Source organism: Octopus bimaculoides, chromosome 11 (genome assembly GCF_046866305.1).
Source record: "Octopus bimaculoides isolate indiv1 chromosome 11, ASM4686630v1, whole genome shotgun sequence".
Lineage (NCBI taxonomy): Eukaryota > Metazoa > Mollusca > Cephalopoda > Octopoda > Octopodidae > Octopus > Octopus bimaculoides.
In genome coordinates this window covers 42,991,786-43,017,959 of record NC_142938.1, presented here as the reverse complement: position 1 = coordinate 43,017,959, position 26,174 = coordinate 42,991,786, and the positions used below count along the sequence as shown (strand labels likewise).

The 26,174-nt window shown below is 35.9% G+C and overlaps 1 protein-coding gene across 2 annotated transcripts in view; it reads right to left on the bottom strand.

Annotated features, from left to right (window-relative positions):
* LOC106878961 (uncharacterized) overlaps positions 1–26,174 on the bottom strand; it is an 82,309-nt gene that overhangs the window by 19,122 nt on the left and 37,013 nt on the right. For both annotated transcript variants that reach the window (XM_089359871.1, XM_089359872.1), the window contains 8 exons: positions 24,535–24,736; positions 23,319–23,431; positions 20,990–21,151; positions 18,151–18,339; positions 17,298–17,422; positions 12,851–13,011; positions 6,873–7,015; positions 2,763–2,944 (listed from right to left, as the gene is read on the bottom strand). In XM_089359871.1, the coding sequence (XP_089215997.1) occupies positions 2,763–2,944; positions 6,873–7,015; positions 12,851–13,011; positions 17,298–17,422; positions 18,151–18,339; positions 20,990–21,151; positions 23,319–23,431; positions 24,535–24,736 (1,277 nt within the window). The remainder of the gene's footprint in view (positions 1–2,762; positions 2,945–6,872; positions 7,016–12,850; positions 13,012–17,297; positions 17,423–18,150; positions 18,340–20,989; positions 21,152–23,318; positions 23,432–24,534; positions 24,737–26,174) is intronic.

Sequence of the window (26,174 nt, the reverse complement as noted above, 5' to 3'; positions counted from 1 at the left end):
TATATATATATATATATATATATATGTACAAGTTTCCCACAGCTATTTTTGTCTTAGGAGTCTTATCACATTCTTTAAAGAATCTGATACCTTTGAGTGGTGACGTCTTCTCTGCAGGTCCACTCACGTGACAATTTCTTTAAGAGCCTGTATAGTCTTCTTCTAGTGGTCTACAGCATCTGGTCAAAAATGTGGTTCAGAGTGCGAAGAGTTGCTTCACACAGCTTGCAGGGTAGGTGTTGTTCTTTGCCCAGATTTTAAGGTTATTTGGGGCTAGAAAGAGGTCAGCGACAGTACATAGACAGAAAAACTACTGTTTTTGTATTGTCTTCTTTTACCTTTCAGATGTTCTGCACTATGAGCCCTTTCTTGCCTTTGGTATTGAACACTGTTCCACCTCTTGGTGTTTTAGTGACTAAGTTCTGTCTGTCTTTCACAGACTGCTCCAACAGTCTCTTTGTACTCTCAATACATTTCAGCTCCCTTCACAGCTTTCATTCCACACTGCCATTTATATGTTGACATGTCTGATACACTCATTCTCAGACAGTAGCAATATACTTGATTGATTTCACCTTAGTGGCTTTGAATTCCTTCAGCCCCGATGGTAGGTGGAGCTTGAAGGTCCTTCTGTACAAGTTGACTGAGCTGAGATTTGAGGGAGTAGCCACCCAACTTCCAATTTACTGCAAATCTCCCCGTCACCTCCACATGAATCATGGGGAAATCATAAAGAAGGAATGACCACTGCAATTTGGATATATGCTGTTCTTGAAGAAATTCATCTTAAACATCCCAAGTAGTTGGTTATTGTCAAATGTTTTGAGCTAGCTGTTTTGATGAGTCATAGTGTGTTTGGCATTACTGTTGGACTACAGGATAGGCATTGTATTGCTTTCTCCTAAATAGTTACAGTCTCAGACCACTGATTGACATATTTTAAATATTTCCTTTCTGGATTCAGGATACTCAGATCATAAAATTTCTCTTGAGCTTGCTAGAGAAGATAGTTGCATACTATCTTCTCTAGCAAGCTCAAGGTTAGCCTTATTCCTTGGACTGATGATGTTATATATATATATATATATATATATATATGTATATCAGAGTAATGGCGCTATCCCATAAATAAGGCGTTTTTTTTAATACTTTTATTTTTCAAAATTAAGATAAACAAAGTACTTTTCTTATCTAAAATATACTCTTCTTCATTTCCTACAATGGTCTTCCATCTATCTGGTAGACTTGCAAGGTTCCTCTTCCAAAATTCACTTGTCCATTACGAAAAATACTCCTCTGGTACTGTTCTGACTTTGTCGACAGAATTCATATTTTTTCCATCCAAATGATTTTGAAGACTGCAGAATAAATAATAATCAGATGAGGCAGTGCCTGGTGAATATGGTGGGTGGGACATCGTTTCCCATTCAAACTGCTCCAGCCTTTGGAATGTCATTCTTGCTGTATGTGGCTGAGCATTATCCTGATGAAATAACACCTTTCATCTTGAAACCAAAGATGGTGGCTTTTCTTCTAGTGCTGACTTAAGCCACTAAGCTGCTTGCACTAGATCTCCTTTGTTATCGTTTGGTTTGGGTTTAAAGGTTCAAAGTGGACTAAACCTTTCATACTCCACCAAACAAATAACAACACCTTACGTGGGTGAAGAGCTTCTTTAGCCTGGGGTGCTGGTGTTTCTTCTCTCCCTACCCACTCTCTTCAGCACTTGACATTTTTATAGAGAACCCATTTCTCCTCACCAGTTACTATTCAGTCCAAAAAAGGTTAATTCGTGAGATGTGACAGCAAAGAAGAGCAAACATTCACTCTCTGCATGCGATTAGATTCAGAAAGTTTGTGAGGAATCCATTAACCGAATTTGCTGACTTTTCCAATGGCACACAGGTGTCAATGAATGGTTGAATGACCGAATCCAAGCTTCTCTGCTAGTTCCTCAACAGTTACGATGGGATTTTGTTCCACCAAGGTTTGCAGGACATCTTTGTCAATCTCTACAGATCTTCCAGGACGAGGCTTGTCTTCTAGGCTGTAGTTTTTAGCTCGGGATTTCTGGAACCACTGTTGACACTGGCTTACACTTATTGTCTGACCCCCATAACTATTAAAATCGAACTGCACTCTTCAAAACTTGCACTAAGAATAAGTACAAGGTAAAATTACTACTTGCTTTTATAGCAAGTTGATGCAGTTAGTTTATCCCATCATCCTCTGACTTTTAGTTCATACAATTGACAAAATCACATTATTTAATGGATGACCCAATGTATATATATATATATATATATATATATATATATATATATGTAATACACAAGCTTTATCTCCACAAGTTGACAAGGCAGTAGTAGGTTTATATGTATGTATGTAGTAGGTTTATATGTATGTATGTATGTATGTATGTATGTATATACAGAGAAACAGATAGATAGATAGATAGATAGATAGATAGATAGATAGATAGATACTTAGTTATCAATGCATTACTATCTTAAACCAATTATAGGTTTGTTTTTATTTTATTTCTTTGAGAGCCCCATAAAAAATGTGAACAGAAAAGAGCTCTCAGAGTCATTATGGTTAGCTCTGGCTATGCAACAGTATGGCTGATTGTGACTTCACAACAAGATTAAAATGAAGAACTATGATCACAGATGTGTACATATATGCTCTGATATATATATTAGTATTTACATATATATTTGAAATTGTATGTGCATCCTTATTTGTACATGGTAACTTACATTAGAGAGCCGAATCACACAATCAAAACATGATCGTGGCACAACATTTCTGACATATAAAAGTGGCTGCTTGAGGATTTTCGACAGTGATAAACTGAGTTTAATTTTCAAAATGTTTGTGTTCAGTGGGAGATAAAGACGCTCAGAACATACAAAATCTGTATTATACAGCATGGTGAACCCTGTAACACAAAAAAGACAACTTATATTTGTACTGATTCCTTGCATTAAACCATTCAGTGAAAATATTTTTAAAAAAAGCAGTTCTATATCTTGCTTAAAACTTCAGAAATTTTTCAAATGTTGATATTACTCATAGTTGTGATCTGGTTTTGCCCAGTGGCACTTATTTATATCCAGATAAACTGGAACATTGGAGAATTAAATATTCTAGATATGGACACAATATAATACTAGTGACAGGACACTGTTGCTAATCTCTCTGATTTGGCTAGACACATACAGCTTCAAATTTCACAACTTTTGATTTATGCAAACATGTATTGGTGCAAAAGAAACTAAGAACTTACTGCATTCAATCTTTTTGCAAATGTATGTAAAAGTCTCATCCAGAAATTGAAATAAAGTTCTTCAACAATGCAATATACAATGATAAATAAGTTACTTCAAGGACTCCTTACTTTAGATGTCTACATGTTGGCATTATTCTTCCTTCTTCAAAGTCACTTCCATGTGACAAAATTTGGTAACATTTGAAAATTGTAAGATGGCAAGCTGGCAGAGTCATTAGCATATCAGACAAAATGCTCAATGGAATTTCATCCATTTTTATGTTCTGAGTTCAAGTTCCACCAAGATCAGCATTGCATTTCATCCTTATGGGGTGGATGAAATAAGTACTAGTTGAATACTGGGGTTGCTGCATTTGCCTTACCTCCTCCCCTGAAATTGCTAGCTTTGTGCCAAAATTTGAAATCAATATTTAAGAATTGTACAGCAACTTAATGTTTAGTTATTACACAGACAGCACTTTAAATAGATTACTTTCTTCCATCATCATCATCATCATCATCATCATCATCATCATCATCATCATCATCATCATCATTTAGTATCCGCTTTCCATGCTGGCATGGGTTGGACGGTTTGACTGAGGAGTGGCAAGCCAGAGGGCTGTACCAGGTTCCAATCTAATCTGGCAAGGTTTCTACAGCTGGATGCCCTTCCTAATGCCAACCACTCTGAGAGTGTAGTGGGTGCTTTTTAAATGCCACCGGCATGAGGGCTAGCCAGGTGGTACTAGCATCGACCATGCTTGAATGGTGATTTTCACATGCCACCAGCATGGAAGCCAGTCAGGCGGTACTGGCAATGGCCATTCTTGAATGGTGCTTTTTACGTACCACCAGCATACTACTACCTGACTACCTGACTACCAGCACACTACTACCTGACTACCTTACGTACTACCTGACTGGTTCCCAGTCAGGTAGCACTAGCAGCAGCCATCCTCAAATAGTACTTTTATACATGCCACCAGCACGGGACCAGTCAGGCAGCACTGGCATCGACCATGCTCGAATGGTGCTTTTTACGTGCCACCGGCACAGGTGCCAGTCAGGCATGACAATGACTTCACTTGACTCAACAGGTCTTCGCAAGCACAGTTTATTGTTCAATGATTGAAGGGTACTCTTAAATGGGCTGGTTATGCTGCACTGGCTTGCAGGGACATGAAATTTTTTTGCCACGAGAGTTCCAGATCCCAGTAATGAACTCATTTGCATACAGCCAATCAGAACAGAGCCACCTTTATCCTTTCTTTCTTTCCAGTCAGCACCGTGCATTCCTTACTCTTTCCCTCTCTACTGGCAGACAGCAACCTTTTTGTCACGAGCAAAAAAATTTCACTATCACTACAAGTACTACTGTCTCTAACTACCTGTCAGGCAAATGGAGAAGTTTCAGGTGTGGAAGCAAGGTCTAGAATTGAAGGGCCTTAGAGTCAACCTAGCTAAAACCAAAATCCTAATAAGTAGGAAGGTAGATAAAACACAAACCCCTTCAGGTAGATGGCCCTGCTCAGTATGTAGAAAAGGAGTAGGTAGTAACTCTATAAGATGTACCCGGTGCAAGCTATGGACACATAAGAGGTGCAGCAACATCAAAGGCAGGTTAACTAGCAAGTTAGTTTTTGTTTGTGGCAGATGTTCAGGTGCAATAAAGACTGCAAACAAACAGGAAACAACTTCTATCTCATTCCAGGGTGAAAAACTAGAGGTAGTCGATAGCTTCCGCTATCTGGGCGACCAAGTTAGTAGTGGGGGTGGGTGCGCTGAAAGTGTAGCTGCTAGAATAAGAATAGCCTGGGCAAAGTTTAGAGAGCTCTTACCCCTGCTGGCGACAAAGGGACTCTCACTCAGAGTAAAAGGCAGACTGTATGACGCATGCGTACGAACAACCATGCTACATGGCAGTGAAACATGGGCTGTAACTGCTGAGGACATACGTAAGCTCGCAAGGAATGAAGCCAGTATGCTCCGTTGGATGTGTAATGTCAATGTGAATACCCGTCAGAGTGTAAGTATCTTGAGAGAAAAGCTGAACATTAGAAGCATCAGTTGTGGCGTGCAAGAGAGACGATTGCGCTGGTATGGACATGTGGTGAGAATGGAGGAGGATAGCTGCGTGAAAAAGTGCCACACCCTAACAGTTGAGGGAACCCGTGGAAGAGGTAGGCCCAGGAAGACCTGGGCTGAGGTGGTGAGGCAAGACCTTCGTACATTGGGCCTCACCGAGGCGATGACTACGGACCGAGACCTTTGGAAATGGGCTGTGCGTGAGAAGACCCGGCAAGCCAAGTAAGATCGTTGCCAGTGCCCCTGGACTGGTTCTTGTGCGGTTGGCACATGAGATGCACCATTTTGAGCGTGGCCGTTGCCAGTACCGCCTGACTGGCTCCTGTAGGATTTTCGAGCGAGATCGTTGCCAGTGCCCCTGGACTGGCTTGTGCGGGTGGCACATAAAAGACACCATTTCGAGCGTGGCCGTTTTCGTGCGGGTGACACGTAAAAGCACCCACTACACTCTCTGAGTGGTTGGCGTTAGGAAGGGCATCCAGCTGTAGAAACTCTGCCAAATCAGACTGGAGCCTGGTGTTGCCATCCGGTTTCACCAGTCCTCAGTCAAATCGTCCAACCCATGCTAGCATGGAAAGCGGACGTTAAACGATGATGATGATGATGATGATATGTAAATAATATTTCTTACTTCTTGATGTTGATCCTTCGATGTTCCCTGGTTATTCCAATGTTGGTACAATAATACACTTGCCCAAACTAAATTGCTGGAGTTATTTCATTTATTCCAGAAAAAATGTTTTTAAAAAGTTATAGAGGTTTAAAGTTTGATCATTTTCACTTATGTCAGGAAACAGAAATTGGAAGCTGTCATTTTATGCATGACAAAATAGCACATGTTGTCAATATCATATGTATGATAAAGGTAAATCTTTTTGCTTGCTTTATAACAGTGAAATGTACTTTATCCTGTTCTCAGAGAATCCCCTTGTAAACATATTTATATATATATATATATATATATATATATATATATATATGCACATACATACATGTATATATACGTACATATATATATACATATATATCTGTACATATATACACATATATACATGCATACACATATTTATACATATACACATACATATATATACACACATATATATATATATATACATATAAATACATATATACATATAAATCTATATATATATATGTATATATATATACATATATACAAATACATCTATACATATACATCTATATATATGCATGTATACACATACATCTATACATATACATATATATATGTATATATATATTTATGTGTGTAAGTGTGTCTATGTTTGTCCTCCACCACCACCACCACTTGTGTTTGCATCCTTGTAACTTAGTAGTTTGGTAAAAAGAGACCAGTAGAATAAATACTAGGCTTAAAATAAAAATAAGTACTGGGATTGATTCATTCAACTAAAATTTCTTCATGGCAGTGTTCCAGCATGGCCACAGTCTAAAATGACTGAAACAAGTAAAAGATGAAAGATAGTAAGAATGTGAAGTAGAGTCTTACCTTCAGCATTTATATCATGAAATAGTTTAATCACTTTAGTAATAGCTTTGGTCTGGAGTCCTTCAAGTACAATTAAGTGCAGATGTTGGTCTATGAAATGGAACCCTGTGATTATGTCTAATGTACGATCAGCTAGTTGTTGGCTGCATTAAAAAAAATGAATATTTTAATTTGCTAAAATTCAGGATGTATAAAGAATTTATATTAGTTTTACGTTTTGCCTTTGTATGAATTGAGGAAACTATGTAGAAAGATCATTGTCTTTAAGTAGCTACAACAGTAGTAATAATCTGAAGTTTTAGGGGAGGAGACTAGTCAATTACCTCAACTCCACTGCATAACTGGTTCTTAATTCATTGACCCCCCAAAAGGATGAAAGGCAAAGTCAACCTCAGTAGAATTTGAACTCAGAATGTAAAGACAGACAAAATGCCACTAAGCATTTTGCCTAGTGTGCTAACAATTCTGCCAGCTCCCTACTTTACAACAGTAGTAATAATAATGAGCTTATTGTATACATAAACCATGACTTTCTGCTTATTTTGAATGGCTTTAAATTACTATACACTGATGTGTTCAGACTAACGTCCTCATTTCAGTTGTTAATATCACAACATTGTGGTTGTCGTATCCTGCTGCCTTCTTCAGGTGCTTGCTATATTTGGTAATATTTTTGAAATTTCAAACTTTATCTTTTATTAAATACATGAGGATACATTGTTTATATTCTAATGTTCATACCAAGGATATTCTCACATTAGTTATTCTCCTACTTGATCATATAAAATTATGACCAGGAAATATATATTCTGTCACATGCAATTGTGACAGTGAATATAAAGTGAGACCAGTTGCCCTCTAAGAGTAAGGCTCAAGGAACACTAAGCTGCAGTCTGAGGGGAGACACAAATCATGTATATACCCACAGATTATGGCTGATTATTTGTGGCGGGGAAAAGAAAGTTACCACCCTTTGTGAAACAAAATCAAAATAATTGATAAGGATCAAAACTGGAAGATAAGATGATTGAAAGAATCAGCACATATGTCAAACTTTGATAACCTCCTCAGTCAATTTAGCATAGTAATGAATATCATATGGAGGTCTTTAATTAAGAAAGTAACGATATTAAACCTACAGCCATAAAATATTAGGTTGAAAACTCCTAATTTCCATATCTAATTTACCAACAAGACAAAGGAGTAGTGAATATAAGGGTAAGTATTAAGTGTTTTCTGATGGATGTGAATTCAATCTCTAGGTTTATTCAATCTATAAATATTCTGATTCAAGAAGAATAAGAAAACAACAACACAATTAGGAGAATAACTAATACAAGTATATCTCTGGTAAGGACAACTGAGTGTGAACAATCTTCTGCCATGAATAGATTTAATAAAGGTTTTGGTTTGAAATTTTAAAACTGATGCATAAAGAAGACTGATGAGTTCACTGGCTGAAATGTTGTGACTCTAACAAGCAAAATGAAAACGCTTGCCTGAAGGGTATAGTAACAATAACACCTCATCCCAGTAATTCAAACAAAAGTTATGGCCCTGAATATTCATTATTTTCATATATGTATATCGATTTAAATTGTACAACGAGTCCCATGATGATCAAACTACTTATTTCCCTGGCAACTGTATTGACTCAGTACTATGTGGCTCACAAGGCAAAGATTCCCTCCCCCACATTCAAATAAGTGGAACTATAGTAAAGAGGGAGGCAATATGCTCTGGCATAGTTAAGGACATGCTTCAATTATATTTTTAAATTGAATAAAATAAGTAATATAATGATGAATACACATACTTGTACAAGATGAAGAAATGAATAATAATAATAACCCTTTATGCTATAGGCCCAAGGCCTGGGATTGTGGAGGAGGGGACTAGTCAATTACATCGACCCCAGTGTTTCACTGGTACTTAATTTATTGACCCTGGTAATATAAATGTCAAATGTTCTAGTGTGGGATTTTTGGCCCACCCATGTACATGACTACCTTGCATTATATAAGAGTAGGTGGGACTGTATACAGTAATATCTATAGGGTTTTCTGGAGAAAAATAACTGAATCAGCATGGATTTCAGATATAAATACTCAGTTTTTTTGTTCAACTGATCTCCTGTCCATTGAATTTGTGTGTGAGTGGCTGATACAGTAAGTACCCTTAGAATAATTCTTAGGTAGAATCAGCAAGATACAATGTGACAAATATGGACTTTAAATTAACACTTTTGCCCTTTTGTTACCATATTTCTGTTGAAATACACTGCCTTTGATTCAACAAATTTCATGAATAATGAAAAACTTAGTAAAGTAACTATATCATTATTAATCTGATATTCGGAACATAAATTACCATAAAATTTTGATGGAAGGTTTTAATTTAGATCACTTAAAAATAGGGAATTTATATAATAGAATCAGGGGAGGTTTCAGTCAGGTTGGTATCAAAAGGGTTAAGGTACAATCCTCAAACAAGCTTCTGCACACTTTTTGCCAATCCAGTTACAATCACAAAGCTTGGGTCAATTCTAGAATATGGTAAAAGTCTCTTGCTTAAGATGCTACATAGTGGAATTGAACCCAAGACCTCATGATTTGGAAGTAAATTTCTCAAACATTCCCAACCATGTGGTTTCAGGTTCAGTCCCACTGTGTAGCACCTTGGGCAAGTGCTTTCTACTATAGCCCCAGGCTAACATAAGCTATATATACAGGGTGCATAAGATATTTGAGGACAGATTTATGTTTATAAAAATAAAACAGATATATGATAACAGATAATAACTTTATTTATCAAAAAAGGCTATGTAGATAAAAATAAACCTTTTCTATAACGTTATTCAATAAAGCCACCTTCAGTTTCAACAACTGCTTTTATATGAGATCTAAATCATCTACATGCTCGAATCAAGTGGTCCTGGTTCATTTTGGACATTACTCTGACTATGGCAGCTTTCATAGAATCTTTGATATTATGGATATGTTCATTGACCTCTCCTTCAACAATGCTCCACATGTAATAGTCCAATGGATTGAGATCTGGGGAATTAAGAGGCCAAATGTTAGGGGTTATGGGATCATGAAAATTTTCAACCATCCATTCCTGTGTTACTAGAGCCATGTGTGATAGTGCAGAGTCTTACTGAAACACATGTGGCCTTCCATTGCATACATTGTCTATCCAAGGCTTAACAATTATTTCCAGGACCTCAATGTAGGCAGCAGCTTGTGGAAAGAAGTAAGGCGGTATCACATGTCCTTCATTGCTGACAACCTCTATAACTATGACAGTTGCAGGAAATTTTGTATGCCTAACACTTGGAACTTCAGAAGGGTCTGCACATAACCATCTGTCATTTCTTCGGTTGACTTTTTGATCTTGGTCGAAGTTTTTCTCGTTCGAGAAAAACCAAATCAAATCTTCTTCTGCTGGATTTTTCAGCTTGTTTAAGAGCCTTTTAGATGTAGTGATTTTCTTTTGCTTTTTCTGACAAATTGACTTTTCCTCATCATGTAAGACTTATAGTTGATGTCTTCATGGACAACATTTCTGACTGTTCCTTCTGACAAATAGAGATCTTTTTCAGTTGACCTCATGGACTTTCTGGGATTGTAATCAATGGTCTGTTGAACTTGCTGGATAAATTCAGGTGTTCTGATTATTTCAGAGCATAAAGAACACTTTCCATGCTTTGATACTGGTGATATGTTTCCATCTTCAGTCTCTAGCTCCTTGCAAATTTTGTAGACGAAAGATCTGGCAACTTTTAAAACTCAAGATATTTCTAAATCACTATTCTCAGTCTTTATAACCACAATAACAGCATGCCTCTTCATTTCTTGAGCAAGCTGAGGGTCTGCCATTATTATTTTCTGAAACGATGATTATACAAAGTTAGCAAAATATGCAGCAATGACCCGAAAAAGGTATATCTTCAAATACCTTATGCACCCTGTATATATATATATATATATATATATATATATATATATATATATATCATCATCATCATCGTCGTTTAACGTCCGCTTTCCATGCTAGCATGGGTTGGACGATTTGACTGAGGACTGGTGAAACCAGATGGCTACACCAGGCTCCAATCTGATTTGGTAGAGTTTCTACAGCTGGATGCCCTCCCTAACGCCAACCACTCAGAGAGTATAGTGGATGCTTTTTACGTGCCACCGGCACAAAGGCCAGTCAGGCGGTACTGGCAACGGCCACACTCAAAATGGTGTATTTTATGTGCCACCCGCACAAGAGCCAGTCCAGGGGCACTGGCAACGATCTCGCTCGAAAGTCCTTACACATGCCGCGGGCACACACACACACATATATATATATATATATATATATATATACATACACACACACACACACACACACACACACACACACATAGTTTCATGCATATAGTTTTTACATATCAAGATCAAACCTACAGTTTCAGATTCTAAAATCGACATGCTGCAATTAATTCAACAGCTTCTGGTAACAAGGTCAAAACTATAGTTCCTTCTCCTGCTACTCCTCCTCCTCTCCCGCCATCATCATCATTGTCAGTGTCACCAACTCTACCACTACCATCACTGCTACAGTTGCTGTTATCATCATCATCATCATCATCATCATCATCGTTTTAACACTTAATTTTCCATATTGAAATAATGTTTCAGTTTTATTAATGGCAATGAAATAAATAACAGTAATCTTTTGATATATTTAAAATGCTAAAAAGAAACACGTTGCAATATAAAAAGGTATTTTTTTAAGTATATAAAATACAGGGTATCCCAGAATTAATTGTCTATTTCAATGAAATCAGGCAAATTTAAAAACAAAAACTAATAGAATTTTATACTTATTAATTAATTATGACACCAAAACAAATAGATTTATAAATCTTATGTCAAAAATTTATTGAAAATTTCCAACATGTGCTTTGACTGTATCGCTGCAAATTTCAAATGCATCCTTAGTGTTGTGAAACACATTTTGAAGCATTTCAGGAGTTAGCTCCTGCACTTTCTAACTGAATGTGTTAAGTTTAGCTAAACTATTGTTCCATCCTGGGGATGGAGGTAGAGAAAATAATTGCAGCCAAATTGAAAAAAAACTCTCATGGACAGATAGATGGGATCCAACAGGAATAAAAATAAGATTATAGAATTATAAACAAAATTTAAAATGTATACACTTTTAACACATAATTAAACATGATAAACATAAATAAAAGTGAGTTTTCAAAAACATTATCCAATTTCACTGAAATAGCTTGTTAGTTCTGGGACACCCTGTATACTGATTAGGACTATGCAACTGAAACAACTCTTCAATGTAAGCATTACCAATACCACCTACTTAATATATGTGTGTTATTTAAAACCAGAAGCTGCAGTTTACAGTGTTTTTTAACATTATACATTACTAAAGGGATTTTTCCTGGACAACAAACTGCAGCTTCTGATGTTTAAACACTACATGTTTGCTTCAATTGCATAATTTGAATTCTAATTGTGCAGCAACATTGCAAGTTGGCAAATAGTTTTTACACTATCTGTATATACTTCAGGCTAGAGATTTCAATTTCATTTCAGAAGTGACTCAAGTGCACAGTACTGATAAGCTGCAAATACAACGGAATATATTTTTACTGCTTCCTTGATCACCTCCAGGGTGATTTTGTTATGCTTAGTTCTGAAGTATATTGTAGTTTTTAACATTGTACATGTTTAAAGGGATATTTTCCTTCACAATAAACCACAACTTCTAGCTTTTAAACAACACACATACATTAAGTATGTGGTATTAGTAATAATATATATATATATATATTGTATATAAACTATATAAAACACAAACACACCAAAATATATTTAAAATTTAAAAAAAACCTAATTAACAAAGAGCCAACAGCACCCCTATAAAGAATCAGAGACTGAATGTACATATTTCTCTACCTGCTTAAAATGTATGTTGACAGGATTGAAATGATGAGATGCTCTGCAACATTATCAAAACCAAGTTGTTTTACATTCAATTTGGCTACTGTTAGCAAGATATTATTGACATATTCTTTACATTTTTCATCAATCTTGAATATCACTCGACTGTAAAGATACTGCAGAATCAAAAGCAAATGAGATGGTTTAAGAATTAAATTTATCAAATACATATATTATATACTATGCAAACACACACACACACACACACACACACACATACATAAAGGTTATATATACATGCATATACATATATGTATATATATAATGTATTGGTCCGTGATGGTAAAATCAACAAAAAAAGTAATCTATCTAGTGAGAGATAAATGTTATTTAATAAACACAATATTTATTTATGTGCTACTGTTAGTTTCATGTGATGTGAGTATGTCAGACAGTATTTTTTAACACATCTGGCACTGCTCACATGACATAACAAACTAAAAATGGAATGATGGCATGAGAGAAAAGGCAAGAAAGAAGTAGATACAAAGGTGGAAGGTTGAAAAGCTGGAAAATGAAAAAGAAAATAGTAAGCAGCAAAAGTGGGGAGGGAGAATTAGAGTTATATCCCCTTTGAACATAAAATATAAGGCTGAAAAGATAGTGGATTAGAGTCTGTTGTACAGCTGTTCAACCTGGAGAGGGTGACACTTTCTGATTTGTCAACAGGAACTTAGTCATATGCTTACAACTGCTGAAAATTTTTGATCTAGAACTCAGCAGTGTGTTAGAGTTCTTAGATCTGAAAAGGATCTGAGTTCTTTAAGCTATGCATAGCTTACCTTTTTTTGATCCATTAACATATAGTATGGGTTTTCTGATTATTTATCATTTTATTGTATGTGGTATGGTATCAACTTCAAATCCCATACATGGTTAGCCAACTTAGTAGCTTTACTTTTGTCCCGGTGTTCGAAGGAAGATATGTGATTAACATAGCAATTTTTGAATTTGCTTTCACATAGTCCAATATAGCTCTTCTTACTGGTTATGTTATCATCTGGTGTTGCTGTATCTTCTACCTCATATATGATGGATTTAATCATACATTCCTGGTCAAGTGGACAGGTTTCTGGGTCTCAACAGTTACCACTGGGAGTAGGCTATTGGTGTTGTCCTCATGTAATGATGCTTTCCATATTGGGCAGCAGCTACATGATAATTTCACTGAGTGCTTGTTAAATATTTTCCTGTGCCTGTGATTTTTCTGGAAAATGTTTGTCTAGGAGTTTTCACATAAAGGGAAAGTGGGGGGAGCAACCAAATTATTTTCCTAAGTTTATTTTTAGGTTTATTGTTATTATTCTTGTTAATATTAGAGGGGTAATATATAAATTTATCCTTAAAGCCACTATTGGCTAGAGCATTGGTGTAGTAGGGGGGCCGCCTTCTTGAAAATTTCTTTAGAGGAAGAGAGGTTAAAAACTCTGTTACTAATTGCAATGTTATTATTGCTGCTTATTGCTCCCCCTCCGTAATTCTGTTATTACCGTTAGCCATCAGATTTTTAAATACTAATCTCCTGAATTCATTTCCCAATATGTTTATGCTTTTTTGTTGGTAATGATTTGCTGCATGTATATATATATATATATATATATATATATATATATATATATCATCATCATCATCATCATCATCGTTTAACGTCCGCTTTCCATGCTAGCATGGGTTGGACGATTTGACTGAGGACTGGTGAAACCGGATGGCAACACCAGGCTCATATATATATATATATAAATGTAAATGCTTTCTCAAATAAAATTGCACTTCATGTTTGAAGCTCCAATGAATCTATAGAATCATACACAAGCATTCAACTATGAGGGTATTGAATCTTATGGCAGAAGCAGCTGTAAGTTAATGAAGTTTATGACATAATTTCTTTTCATTTGTTATTTTTATTTTACTGCTCTGCACTCAGCTGATACTTTGCTCTGAAGCATATGTATATTGAGTTGTAACATTGTAAGACCAGGTTGTTAGTATTGTTATGCCTAAGCAAAATAATAATAATACTAATAATAATAATAATAATAATAATAATAATAATAATAATAATCTTTTCTACTAAAGGCACAAGGAGAGAGACTAGTTGATTACATCAACCCCAGTGTTTCACTGGTGCTTAATTTATTGACCCTGAAAGGATGAAAAGTCAACCTCAGTGGAATTTGAACTCAGAACATAAAGACGGACAAAATGCTGCCAAGCATTTTGCCTGGCATGCTAACAATTCTGTCAGCTCACCACCTTATATAATAATAATAATAATAATAATAATAATAATAATAATAATAATAATAAAAATAATAATAATAATAATAATAATAATAATAATAATAATAATAATACACAGCCAGAATAATCAGGAAAGTATTAGATAACTGAAAAGAATGGATAGCATGGTACTGTAGGTTGCAGGTAGCAAACCCACTATGCGTGCAAGACTCCCGGAGCTCCAACAAAACCTGTGATGAAGAGAAATAATAATGATAATAATAATAATAATAATAATAATAATAATAATGATAATAATAATAATAATAATAATAATGATAATAATAATAATAATAATAATAATAATAATAATAATAATAATAATAATAATATGAGGTGGTATCAAAAAAAAAGTTTCCAGATTAATTCTGTAGTGCACCAATGGATGGCAGTATACAGTTGCATGCACAGTGAGAGTTAGCAGTGACCTTCATGAGGCAGTGTGCTGAGTGACATCACTGTGTTTACTTTACAAGTTGCTAAATTTGTGTTTTTTTTTATCACATGTATACTCTAGTATACAGTATACATGCTGTATACAGTATACATGTAATTTTGTCATGGACAAGTAGAAAGTGCCAATGTGAAATTTTGCTTTAAACTTGAGAAGTCTGCTACAGAGACTTTGAGCATGTTTCAACAGGCTTACAACAATGAGGTAATGGGTCGTATGCAATGTTTCAAGTGGCATGAGCACTTCAAAAGTGGAACAACATCCTGAAAAACAATGAGCAATCTCGAAGACCTGCCACAAGTGTCACCCTGGGAAATGTGGTATTGTGCATCAAGAATTCGTCCTCCAGGGCCAGATTGTCAATCAAGAGTTCTACTACAATGTTTGAGAGAGGACATTCAGCAAAAGTGACCAGATCTGTGGGGCACAAAGATGACAATGCACCCCCCATCATCAAGCTCTCCTCGCTCATGAGTTTCTTGCTAAACAACGTGGTATCGCTTCCTTCCATCTCTACCCCATGATGAAATTGCAACTCAAAGGTCACTGTTTTAACAATGTTGTCAAGATTCAGAGCAAATCACAGAAGGTTCTCAACTTGATTAAAGAAAATAACTTCCAGGCTAGATTCCTTGCAGCACAGGGGGACTATTTCAAAGGAGATGATGTTAAAACTTAGGTAAATAAGTTATTTTTGATTAAACATAATTAGTCTGGGAACCTTTTAATACCACTTCATAATAATAATAATAATAATAATAATAATAATAATAATGCCCGGATGCAGTACCAGGCAGTGGCTCTCATGGCTTCTGGTCTTAATTGATTGGAAGTGTTATCATGTACATTGTTTTGTCTTGGTATAAAAAGATGGGCTACAGCTTAATACCACAGATTTGCTTCTCAGTTGTTTGACCTTAACCAGTTGAGCATGTCCCTTGGTGGCTGACGATATGTGCATCTCTGATCATGAGCAGAAGTAGTGGGGGAGCATCATAGCCATGTGTTGAGAGGAATTCTTTAGGGTTTGAATAATTCACCTTTGGAAACATGGGTGTTTTGCTCAACATCCTTAAACAAACCTTATTCAGGGACCTTTTGAGCGGGATGGGCTACTTGACCTGAAGAAAATTCTAACTGGGCCCCACCTGCGAGGTCATGCGCTGTTTATCTTGATATGAGATCACCATGTCGCGCACACACGGTTGTGATGCATGTGCCTTGTGTACCCTTATCAGACGGGTAGTCATGATGGTTATACTGGGCTTCGTATATTTTACCCCAGTGTCACTTTGATAGCATGCACTGCTCTCTCACTCAATAATAATAATAATAATATGTATATCTATCAATCTATCTATGTGTATGTGTGTGTGTATGTGTGTATGTGTGTGTGTGTGTGTGTGTGTGTGTGTGTGTGTGGACGTGTGTCCATCTGTTTGTCTGTCCATCCATTCATCCATCCATCTTTATATATAGCATGGTATAGTATAGTATAATACAGTATAGTATATTGTAATTTAAACGGCCAAACAATTAGAACTCCATGTACATCCTTATACATCAATAGAGAATATCACAAAGAGAATTCATGTATAATAGCTCAAATTTCCTTTCACTAGTTACCACAGTGTCAAAGGTCATGGAACAAACAAAATTCTTACTCACTACATTGTGTGGAACTGGTGATCTTTTTGGTGGTGTCTCAATTTTGTCAAAGAATGAGTGTGACAACTTGATAGTGAGTTTTAAAACTGAGTTACACTCTATATATTTTGGTGTGGATAACAGACCTGAAAGACAGAAATAGAACAAGGTATTCTAGTAGTGGTGGTGGTCGTCGTGGGAGTGCTAGTGGTGCTGGTAGTGAATGTAGTACCTACTCAAGGGGTTGTGCTGGTAATTGTGATGGTGATTGTGTAGTAGTAGTAGTAGTAGTAGTAGTAGCAGCAGTAGCAGCAGTAGCAGTAGTAGTAGTAGTAATAGTAGTAGTAGTAGTAGTAGTAGTAGTAGTAGTAGTAGTAGTAGCAGCAGCAGCAGCAGCAGCAGCAGCAGCAGCAGCAGCAGTAGTAGTAGTAGTAGTAGTAGCAGTAGCAGCAGCAGCAGCAGTAGTAGTAGCAGTAGTAGTAGTAGTAGTAGTAGTAGTAGTAGTAGTTTTGCTAAACAACATAGTATCGCTACCACACCCACTCTATTTGCCAGATTTGGCACCAGCAGACTTCCATCTCTACTCTAAGATGAAAATGCAACTCAAAGGTCACCGTTTTAACACAGATGGCGGGGGTGGTGTAAATGACAATGATGATGACTGGCTTGGACAAGGAGAGTGATTATTATGATGATAAAAGCAATGATAATGATAAAGAAGTAGAGGAGGAGTGGTGGTCAATGATGATGATAAATTAATGTGCATTGCTGCACCAGTAAATAATGCAATAAAACTAGAACAAACTAATAGCAGAAATAAAAGAAGCCAAAAAAACTATGAAGGAAAAAAAGTATGTTGATACTGAATAGTTACTTAATGATTCATCAGGATCTACTGAGCGATCACTGGAGAAAATCTTCTCAGATCTATGGTGAAGAATTGGTAGTTCTCGATAGAGGTACTTTCTGCCTTGTGTTAGTTCAAACAGGTTGAGCTTGCAAACACCATATATATTAGAGATTTTTGAAGATGATTGATTTTGTGAATTCTGTCCCTTTTTATCTAAATGGTTTGTAAAATAAAAATCCGTTTGGTAGTTATAATACATAAAAAGTTAGTGATTTTATCTGAAGGTACATGTTGAAAGTGAAGTAGTTACATTGTAGAAGAACATTTTTTTTTAGACATTTAATAACACCCCAAAACAAGTCATGTTCATTTTTGATTTATTTCTTGAAAGGTCAAAAATTTTGTCACTCAACAGTCACTTGGTCATTGACAGTTTCAGTGTAACTGTGATCGTGGTCTTTCATTGAAAATTCTGACATCTCAAGATACAAATGAAAAGTGAATTTAACTGTTTCATTTTTTCTGTGTTTTTAAATGGCAAAAATAATACAACACTTTAGCCTACTGATTAATATGTGGCACTCACAATTGCATGTTCATGGTTTTGATTCTTTGATCAGAGAATGTGTTGTGTTCTTGAGCAGAACACACCATTTCATACTGCTTTGAGATCACTTCAACATTTGATGTGGCACACCATACACCAATACAAACAGTGTCAATTTGATTTAGGGTGTGAGCTTACATACAGCACAAACATTTGATCACAATAAACAAATCACAACAAGAAATTGCAGAATCATCTTTCTTGGACTTGAGAGATTACCAAGAAGAAAAAGAAATGATTAAATTTACTCTTCCTTGATGTAACTTCTATAAAAATATATTATAAGTTCAGAGGAACAAATGTTATGTTGTGGTATTTATGCATTTCCAAAAGTTATTAAGTGAAATAAAATGTTTACAAAACCAAGCTGGGGTGTAGAGTTTAATAAGAGTTTACCTCTGTTTTGTAGATCTTGTAACACCCAAGATATTATTTTACAACGCTGTCAGAAATATATGAGGGATTTTGATATAGGGGTTAAATTTTCAGACTATTTTACCATCTGATGGCCCTGATTTCAAATCCCACATAGTCAAGCTTTATTTTGTTGGGAGTCATATTACATATTTGCAGCATTAATTTGTGGCCAAATGCTTGAAACTGAAGAAATATCATCAGTAAATTTCAGTAGAATACAGTAATATGCTGATTAAGTTATTGAATATCTAAGTCAAGAGAGAAAAATTAAGGCCTATAGGACAGATATGTCAACATTCCTAACTTCAACGTTTCTTTACACCAGCCAATAAAGTAGCCTCTGTGTGGTCATTCAACTTGTAATAGCCAAATTTTTCTTAAATCATATACTAGCTTGAAAAATACGGATACGTTAGCAGTTTTGATACTCCTAAAAAAGCAAATGGCTACAGTTGAAATGTTCTTTGATCACTGGCCTGCTAGATCAGGATTTACTTGACCTAAGCAACAACATCACTGCTTGATAAAATGCAAGGTGCATTCCAGAAATTTTCAGACATTTTCAGCAAAGACATTTATTAATTTCAAAGAAATAACTCTAATCTCCTTCAAACTAGGATCCTCTGACTTCAATCCACTTGTAGTGCCCAAACTTCTTCATGAAGGTTCCATGGAAGTCCTCCAAAATGGTGTCCATGACCCTTACCACAGCCACCTTCATTTTCTCCTTCATCTTGGGGAACAAAAGTCACAAGGAGCAAAGATGACTACCTATAGTACAGACTTTGCTCCCTGAATGGGAAGCATCCAAATTAGTCTTGTGGAATCTGTTTCATGGTGATGTAAGAAGAGGAAAACGTTGTTACACTTACATCAACAAATTGATTGCAAACGCTGGCCTGGAATGTATCCAGGACATCAAAGCAGTGATGATGGACCGAGAAGTGTTTCAGGTAGACTTTGCTGGGGTGACTTGTGTTGGAACCTGACCATACTTTCTACGGGATGCACAAGGCCTCAAATTTTGGGGAAGGGATTAAGTCAATTACATCAATTCCAGTGTGTAACTGGTACTAATTTTATCAGCCCCTGTCTGACCAGAGGGAATCCAATGAATGTAAATGATGCCCTTGCTATCAGAAAAAGGAATCATCATGAGCTCCCTGGCAAACTTGCTTTGCTTGGCCTCTTCTGCCAGTGAAAACCAGATGCTTGGTTCATACAAGTTAATCTATAAGCAGTCTGGAATGTTTCATAAGTTTCTGTAGTATTTTTGCCCAATTTAACATAAAGCTTTGTGGCATAGTAAGACTTTAAGTTGTCTTCATATCCCAACCATATTCTAGAAGCTACTCAGCTGTGACAAGCAGTGTTTAGCAGGATGTGTTCAAATTGCTGGTACAGCTGGATCCTTCAATCTGGAATAACAAAAGTTGGTAGGTCAACTTATTAGATGTATAGTAATGATATACTAAAATTACAATAATCTAAGACTGTTGTAACGGACTTTCCTGAAAAAGTCTCAAAACTTCTGGAATGTGCCTCGTACATTCTAGAAATTTTAGTTTAGATAACATTTAAAGAATGGAGAAAGAATATCATCTTTTCCATACGTTCTGATGATAGCTTGCAAAAGAAAAATATTTGGATCACTTCTGACTATGTACCACAAGCAAATTTTTTTCCATTTTTATCAAATTTCTTTAAAATAACAACATATACTTAAAAAGATATACATCATGTAACTTGCATGTGTGTGTGTGTGTGTGTGTGTGTGTGAGAGAGAGAGAGAGAGAGAGAGAGAGAGAGAGAGAGAGAGAGGGTTAGTAAGAAACTTACTTTTTATATAGTTAATATTACTGAATTTATCATCATTACGGTCATTTCCAAAAAGTGGGTTTTGTTTTTCTTTTGGCACGGCATATCTGTCACGGTCATGTACTTCAATCTGTAAACTTGGTCCTTGAAGGAACTGTTTCAATTCAGTTTTGTCTAACATACCTGTGGGAAGTTTGATTAAATCAAACAAATTAATCTTCATAAACAACATTGTCCTACTAAATATTCAATGTTATTACTAGACTAACATACAATCAATAAAATTTGCACCAGGCATTTTATGGAGCTAATCTAATTAACCATGAGCTTCTTTACAAATTTGTGACCTTATCCAAATGGATCATAATTCAAGGGTAGTGTTGAAGAAGCTATAATACACACACACACACACACACAATCATGTATACATAATACATACATACATACATACATACATACATACATATACATACACACATATATACATGCATACACACACACACACATACACACACACACATACACACACATACACACACACATACATATATATAAATGAATATATATGTATGCATGTATGTATGTTCTTCGCTTCTTCCTTATAATTTTAGAGTAAATTTTGACCGGCCACCTAATTGGTAGCAAGGTCCTGTATATTGTGATTATTTGTAGCATATGAATTAAGAATTCCCAAATTAAACCATACTTTGCTCCAAACAGGTTGGTATGCATCCTGTTGCTCAAATAATAATAGGCATGAAGCTGAAAGTGTACCTTTGCTTTTGGATTTACAAACTCTTTATCAATGGTCCACAGATGTCCTCTTATATTTTTCTAACCACATTTGTGTCCAATGGGCAGCTGATTTCCACCAGAACATATCTTTTCTTTGTGTGTGTGTTAGTGTGACTGTGTGTGTGTGTGACTGTGTATGTATGTATGTATGTATGTAAGTATGCAATCAGCTACAGGCAAATAATGAAATGCATTATAATCAAGCAAAAACCAAGCAAAATCGAATTTATTGAGTGAATTACCCTTTGAAAAGTCACATGACAAGACTCATCTGCACCAAAGAATGCACCACAATCAGTTGTCCAGAATCTCACCCACAAGAGACCAATGTAAGACAGGGTTGAAATGATTGTTGGGATTAATAAAGAATCTCATGAATTATATTTTCTCTTTCTCTCATATGTATGCATGCATGGATACAAGTATGTATGTATATATATGTATGTTTGTGTGCATGACTAAGGTGATGGGGACAAGAGTTAATATTCTTCCTGCTCAGGATATTGACTTTTGTCCTTTGTTCACCTTACAATCTTGGCTTCACACCTTCACACACCACATCTTTTACTCAGTAATCTCTCTCTCTCTCCACCAAATCAATCTCTCAATTTCAGTTTAAGCTCTAATTTCTTCACTCTAAGATGAAGGATCAAAGCAACAAAATGTTATATTCTACAATCTGTACAACAAATAAACTTCATCAATCTTCCAAACTGCATTTGATTTTTTTTTTCCTGATGGAAACCATAATATTACAATTAATGAAGAGATATTTTACTGCTAATTTCAGAATCTTTAATGCAGAACCTGTGGTTAAATTTTTTTTATTGTTGACTGAATCTGAATATAAATTTTAGCAATGAAATGAAATGTTGTTCAGCATTGAACATATCCTCACAGATTGTCACAAAGATCCATTGTTGTTGTTGTTGGCACTCATTTACGACGTCGAGGGTTCCAGTTGATCCGATCAATGGAACAGCCTGTTCGTGAAATTAACGTGCAAGTGGCTGAGTACTCCACAGCCACGTATACCCTTAACGTAGTTCTTGGGGATATTCAGCATGACAGTGTGACAAGGCTGACCCTTTGAATTACAGGCACAACAGAAACAGGAAGTAAGAATGAGAGAAAGTTGGGGCGAAAGAGTACAGCAGGGTTCGCCACCATCCCTTGCTGGAGCCTTGTGGAGCTTTAGGTGTTTTCGCTCAATAAACACTCACAGCGCCCGGTTTGGGAATCGAAACCGCAATCCTATGACCGCGAGTCCGCTGCCCTAACCACTGGGCTATTGCGCCTCCATAAAAGATCCATCATGTGCACCTCAACCATCACATTTAAACAACCCAGACTTCCACCCACTCAGCAAGCCATTATGCAACAAGAACATTCTCTGTGGTCCCAGATCACATTGATGCAGAGCATATCAAAGGTATTGAACTTATTGATTATCCTCAATATAACTGTCTCATGTTCTTTATGCCATAGGTGTATATATGCAGTTGTAGACCAGAAGGGACTAGAGATGACTCAAGAAAAAAACATTCGCACATACCTGTCAATATTACATTCACATCATTAAAATATATGTTTTTTTGTTGTGATTTGGCAGAGGTTTTGTATGGAGGAAACTTCATGAATTCATATTTTACATAAACTGGTTGACACCTGAAGTAGATAAAAATAGGATACTGATACAGAGACACTTTAACAATGGATGAACCATTATAATCATTTGATACTTTTTCAGGAAAATTATAATGAGCTTCTCATTATAGTTTTCCAAATATCTGAAACTTTTCTTCATGCAAGGTGGTAATTCAAAAAATAAGCACTCAAAGACTGTTTTATTTGATGTTTTGAGCATCTCTTTTGATATTCAATAATTTATTCAACATTATACATGATCATACATCATCATCGACCTCTAACATCTGTTTTCCATGCTGGCATGGGTTGGACTTATAAGGATTATTTCCCTAAATCTTTTGTCCATTCAAGTCTTTCATATTTTTTTAAGACTTGGGCAGTTATGTATGGACTTTTGGTTTTCTATCAAATTTGTTATGATTAGTCTCAATTGCTTACTTATGCTATTTTTGATTTTAAATATGACCTTGACAATATGAGTAAAGTACTCAAAATTATTGGATGTCTTATTTTATGCACCATTAAGTACAAGAAGTACCAGATTTTAAAAACATTCATTATCAAACTCTTTAACATATCTTCAACTTTCATACATACACATCCGTGTGTACACACATGCATGCGCATACACATGCATGCATGCACATACGCATGCACACACACACACATTATTTATTAGACAGGAACCACACAAAATGGAATGATTGAGCACAGCTATTCAGATGCTTGCAAAAATTGATAAATATATAACCCACAAAAAACATTGAATAAATTTTCAGTTAAATGTTAAATTTTTTTATATATAACTTGACAAAAAAAATAAACATTAGTGTGTGTGTGTGTGTGTGTGTGTGTGTGTGTGTGTGTGTGTGTGTGTGTGTAGATAGATACACAAGACACACACAGGCATATACACACACACATAAACACATACATACACACACACACATACTGAGCTGTTCAAGTACACTTTTTCTAAACTATGGAGTTATACTGAAACATAATTAAATATTACCTTCTAAAATCTTATTGTACACTTTGAAAGAAAAACAGCAAATTTAAAAAAGAATTAAAAGTTCCAAAAGATGTTTAGAACCAGGAAATGTCAATGTATATCTTACTTCTCCTTCAATTGTTCATAGGTTACTCCTTCTGAAGAGTCTTTACCTGGCATATCATTCACCGAGTGAATACATATAACCATAGGATTAAACATCAGTTTCTGCTCAGCGGAGAGTAAATTTTCTGACAAGCTAATGCTGACCACCATATCAATAAGTCCCACAGGTGTGTTTGATAAGTGCTTGATAATATATAAAGTATCTAAATAATTAAAAAAAAAATTAAGATCAACATTTAAAAAATATAACAAATACACAAAACTTGTCTAATACTTTTTCTCCCAGTTTTGCTTTTTGTTTTGAGTAAAGTGGTTCTCTCTTAGCTAGTGTAAGTTATTACAAATAATGACTCAACCATGTAGTAAGAGTAAATGTGTGTGTGGTGGGGTAGCTCTATGCTGTTGCTTGATTTGTTGAAACAGCAACCAAATCTTTCTCAAATCACAACCTACTTTCTCAAAGAAAAGAAGCAACACATTGTAAAATGTAGAAGTATTAGCTATCACTCCATCCGTTATGATGGGGAATGTTTCAGTTGATCCAATTAATGGAGCAGTCTGTTTGTGAAATTAATGTGCAAGTGGCTGAACACTCCACAGACACACATGCCCTTATCATAGTTCTCAGGGAGATTCAGTGTGAAACAGAATGTGACAAGGTTGACCCTTTGAAATACAGGTACTACTTATTTTTGCAAGCTGAGTGGACTGCAACAACATGAAATAAAGTGTCTTGCTCAAGGTCATAATGCATTTTCAGGTATCGAACTCATGACCTTATATTCACAAACCAAATACCCTAACTATTAAGCCATGTCCCTAGCACTATTTCTGAGAAAAAAAGAGGTGATGGTCACAGATAGAATGACTTTGATCATAAGCCTACTAGATCAGATTTAAGTTGAGGCCTAACAACAATGACAGCAATAGGGAAGTAAGAACAGAATGTGTGGAGAATCAGGTAAACTGGAACAGAAAATTTATATTCCATATTCAGGAAGAAAATTCAACAGTTGTTGCAGAATACACATTGACATTGATAACCTGGTATGTAGCATATGTAACATGAACCAAAGCAGCTACTCCAGCACCCAGATTAAGGGGTTCCTAAACTATCTGTTGTGACCTCAGAAATATTGCAAACGGTTTTGATTTTTTTTTTTTTTTGGTTTTGCTTGTAGAAGGAATTTCAGAATTATTTATGGTTGCATGGCAAACCTGAAACCACAGAAGAGATTACAAAAGGCAGTACCAATTGGCACTACATGGTAGTACATGGCACTACAGAAGACCTGTCTACCCACAACAACATGTACTCTGACTCATCTGACTCAAGCGTTCAGAGGCAGCAATATTTGTATTCTGCCAGGCCTTCATTTGCTTTCCCTCATCTTACATTCTTGACTTATGTACTTCCTACCTACCCATTGCTTAACCAGCTTTTCTTCCATCTCTATCACTCATAACCATCCATCTCTCATTTCCCCACCTAAGCTGATCACGCCCTCATCATCACTCTGCCTACCAGCCCCTCAGTAAACCTATATACAGGAGACTGCGTTAGGTCACTGTCATCCCTTCACTATCATCCCTATCCCGTTGCACTAACTTCATCATGCTATGCAGCTAGCCAGTACACTC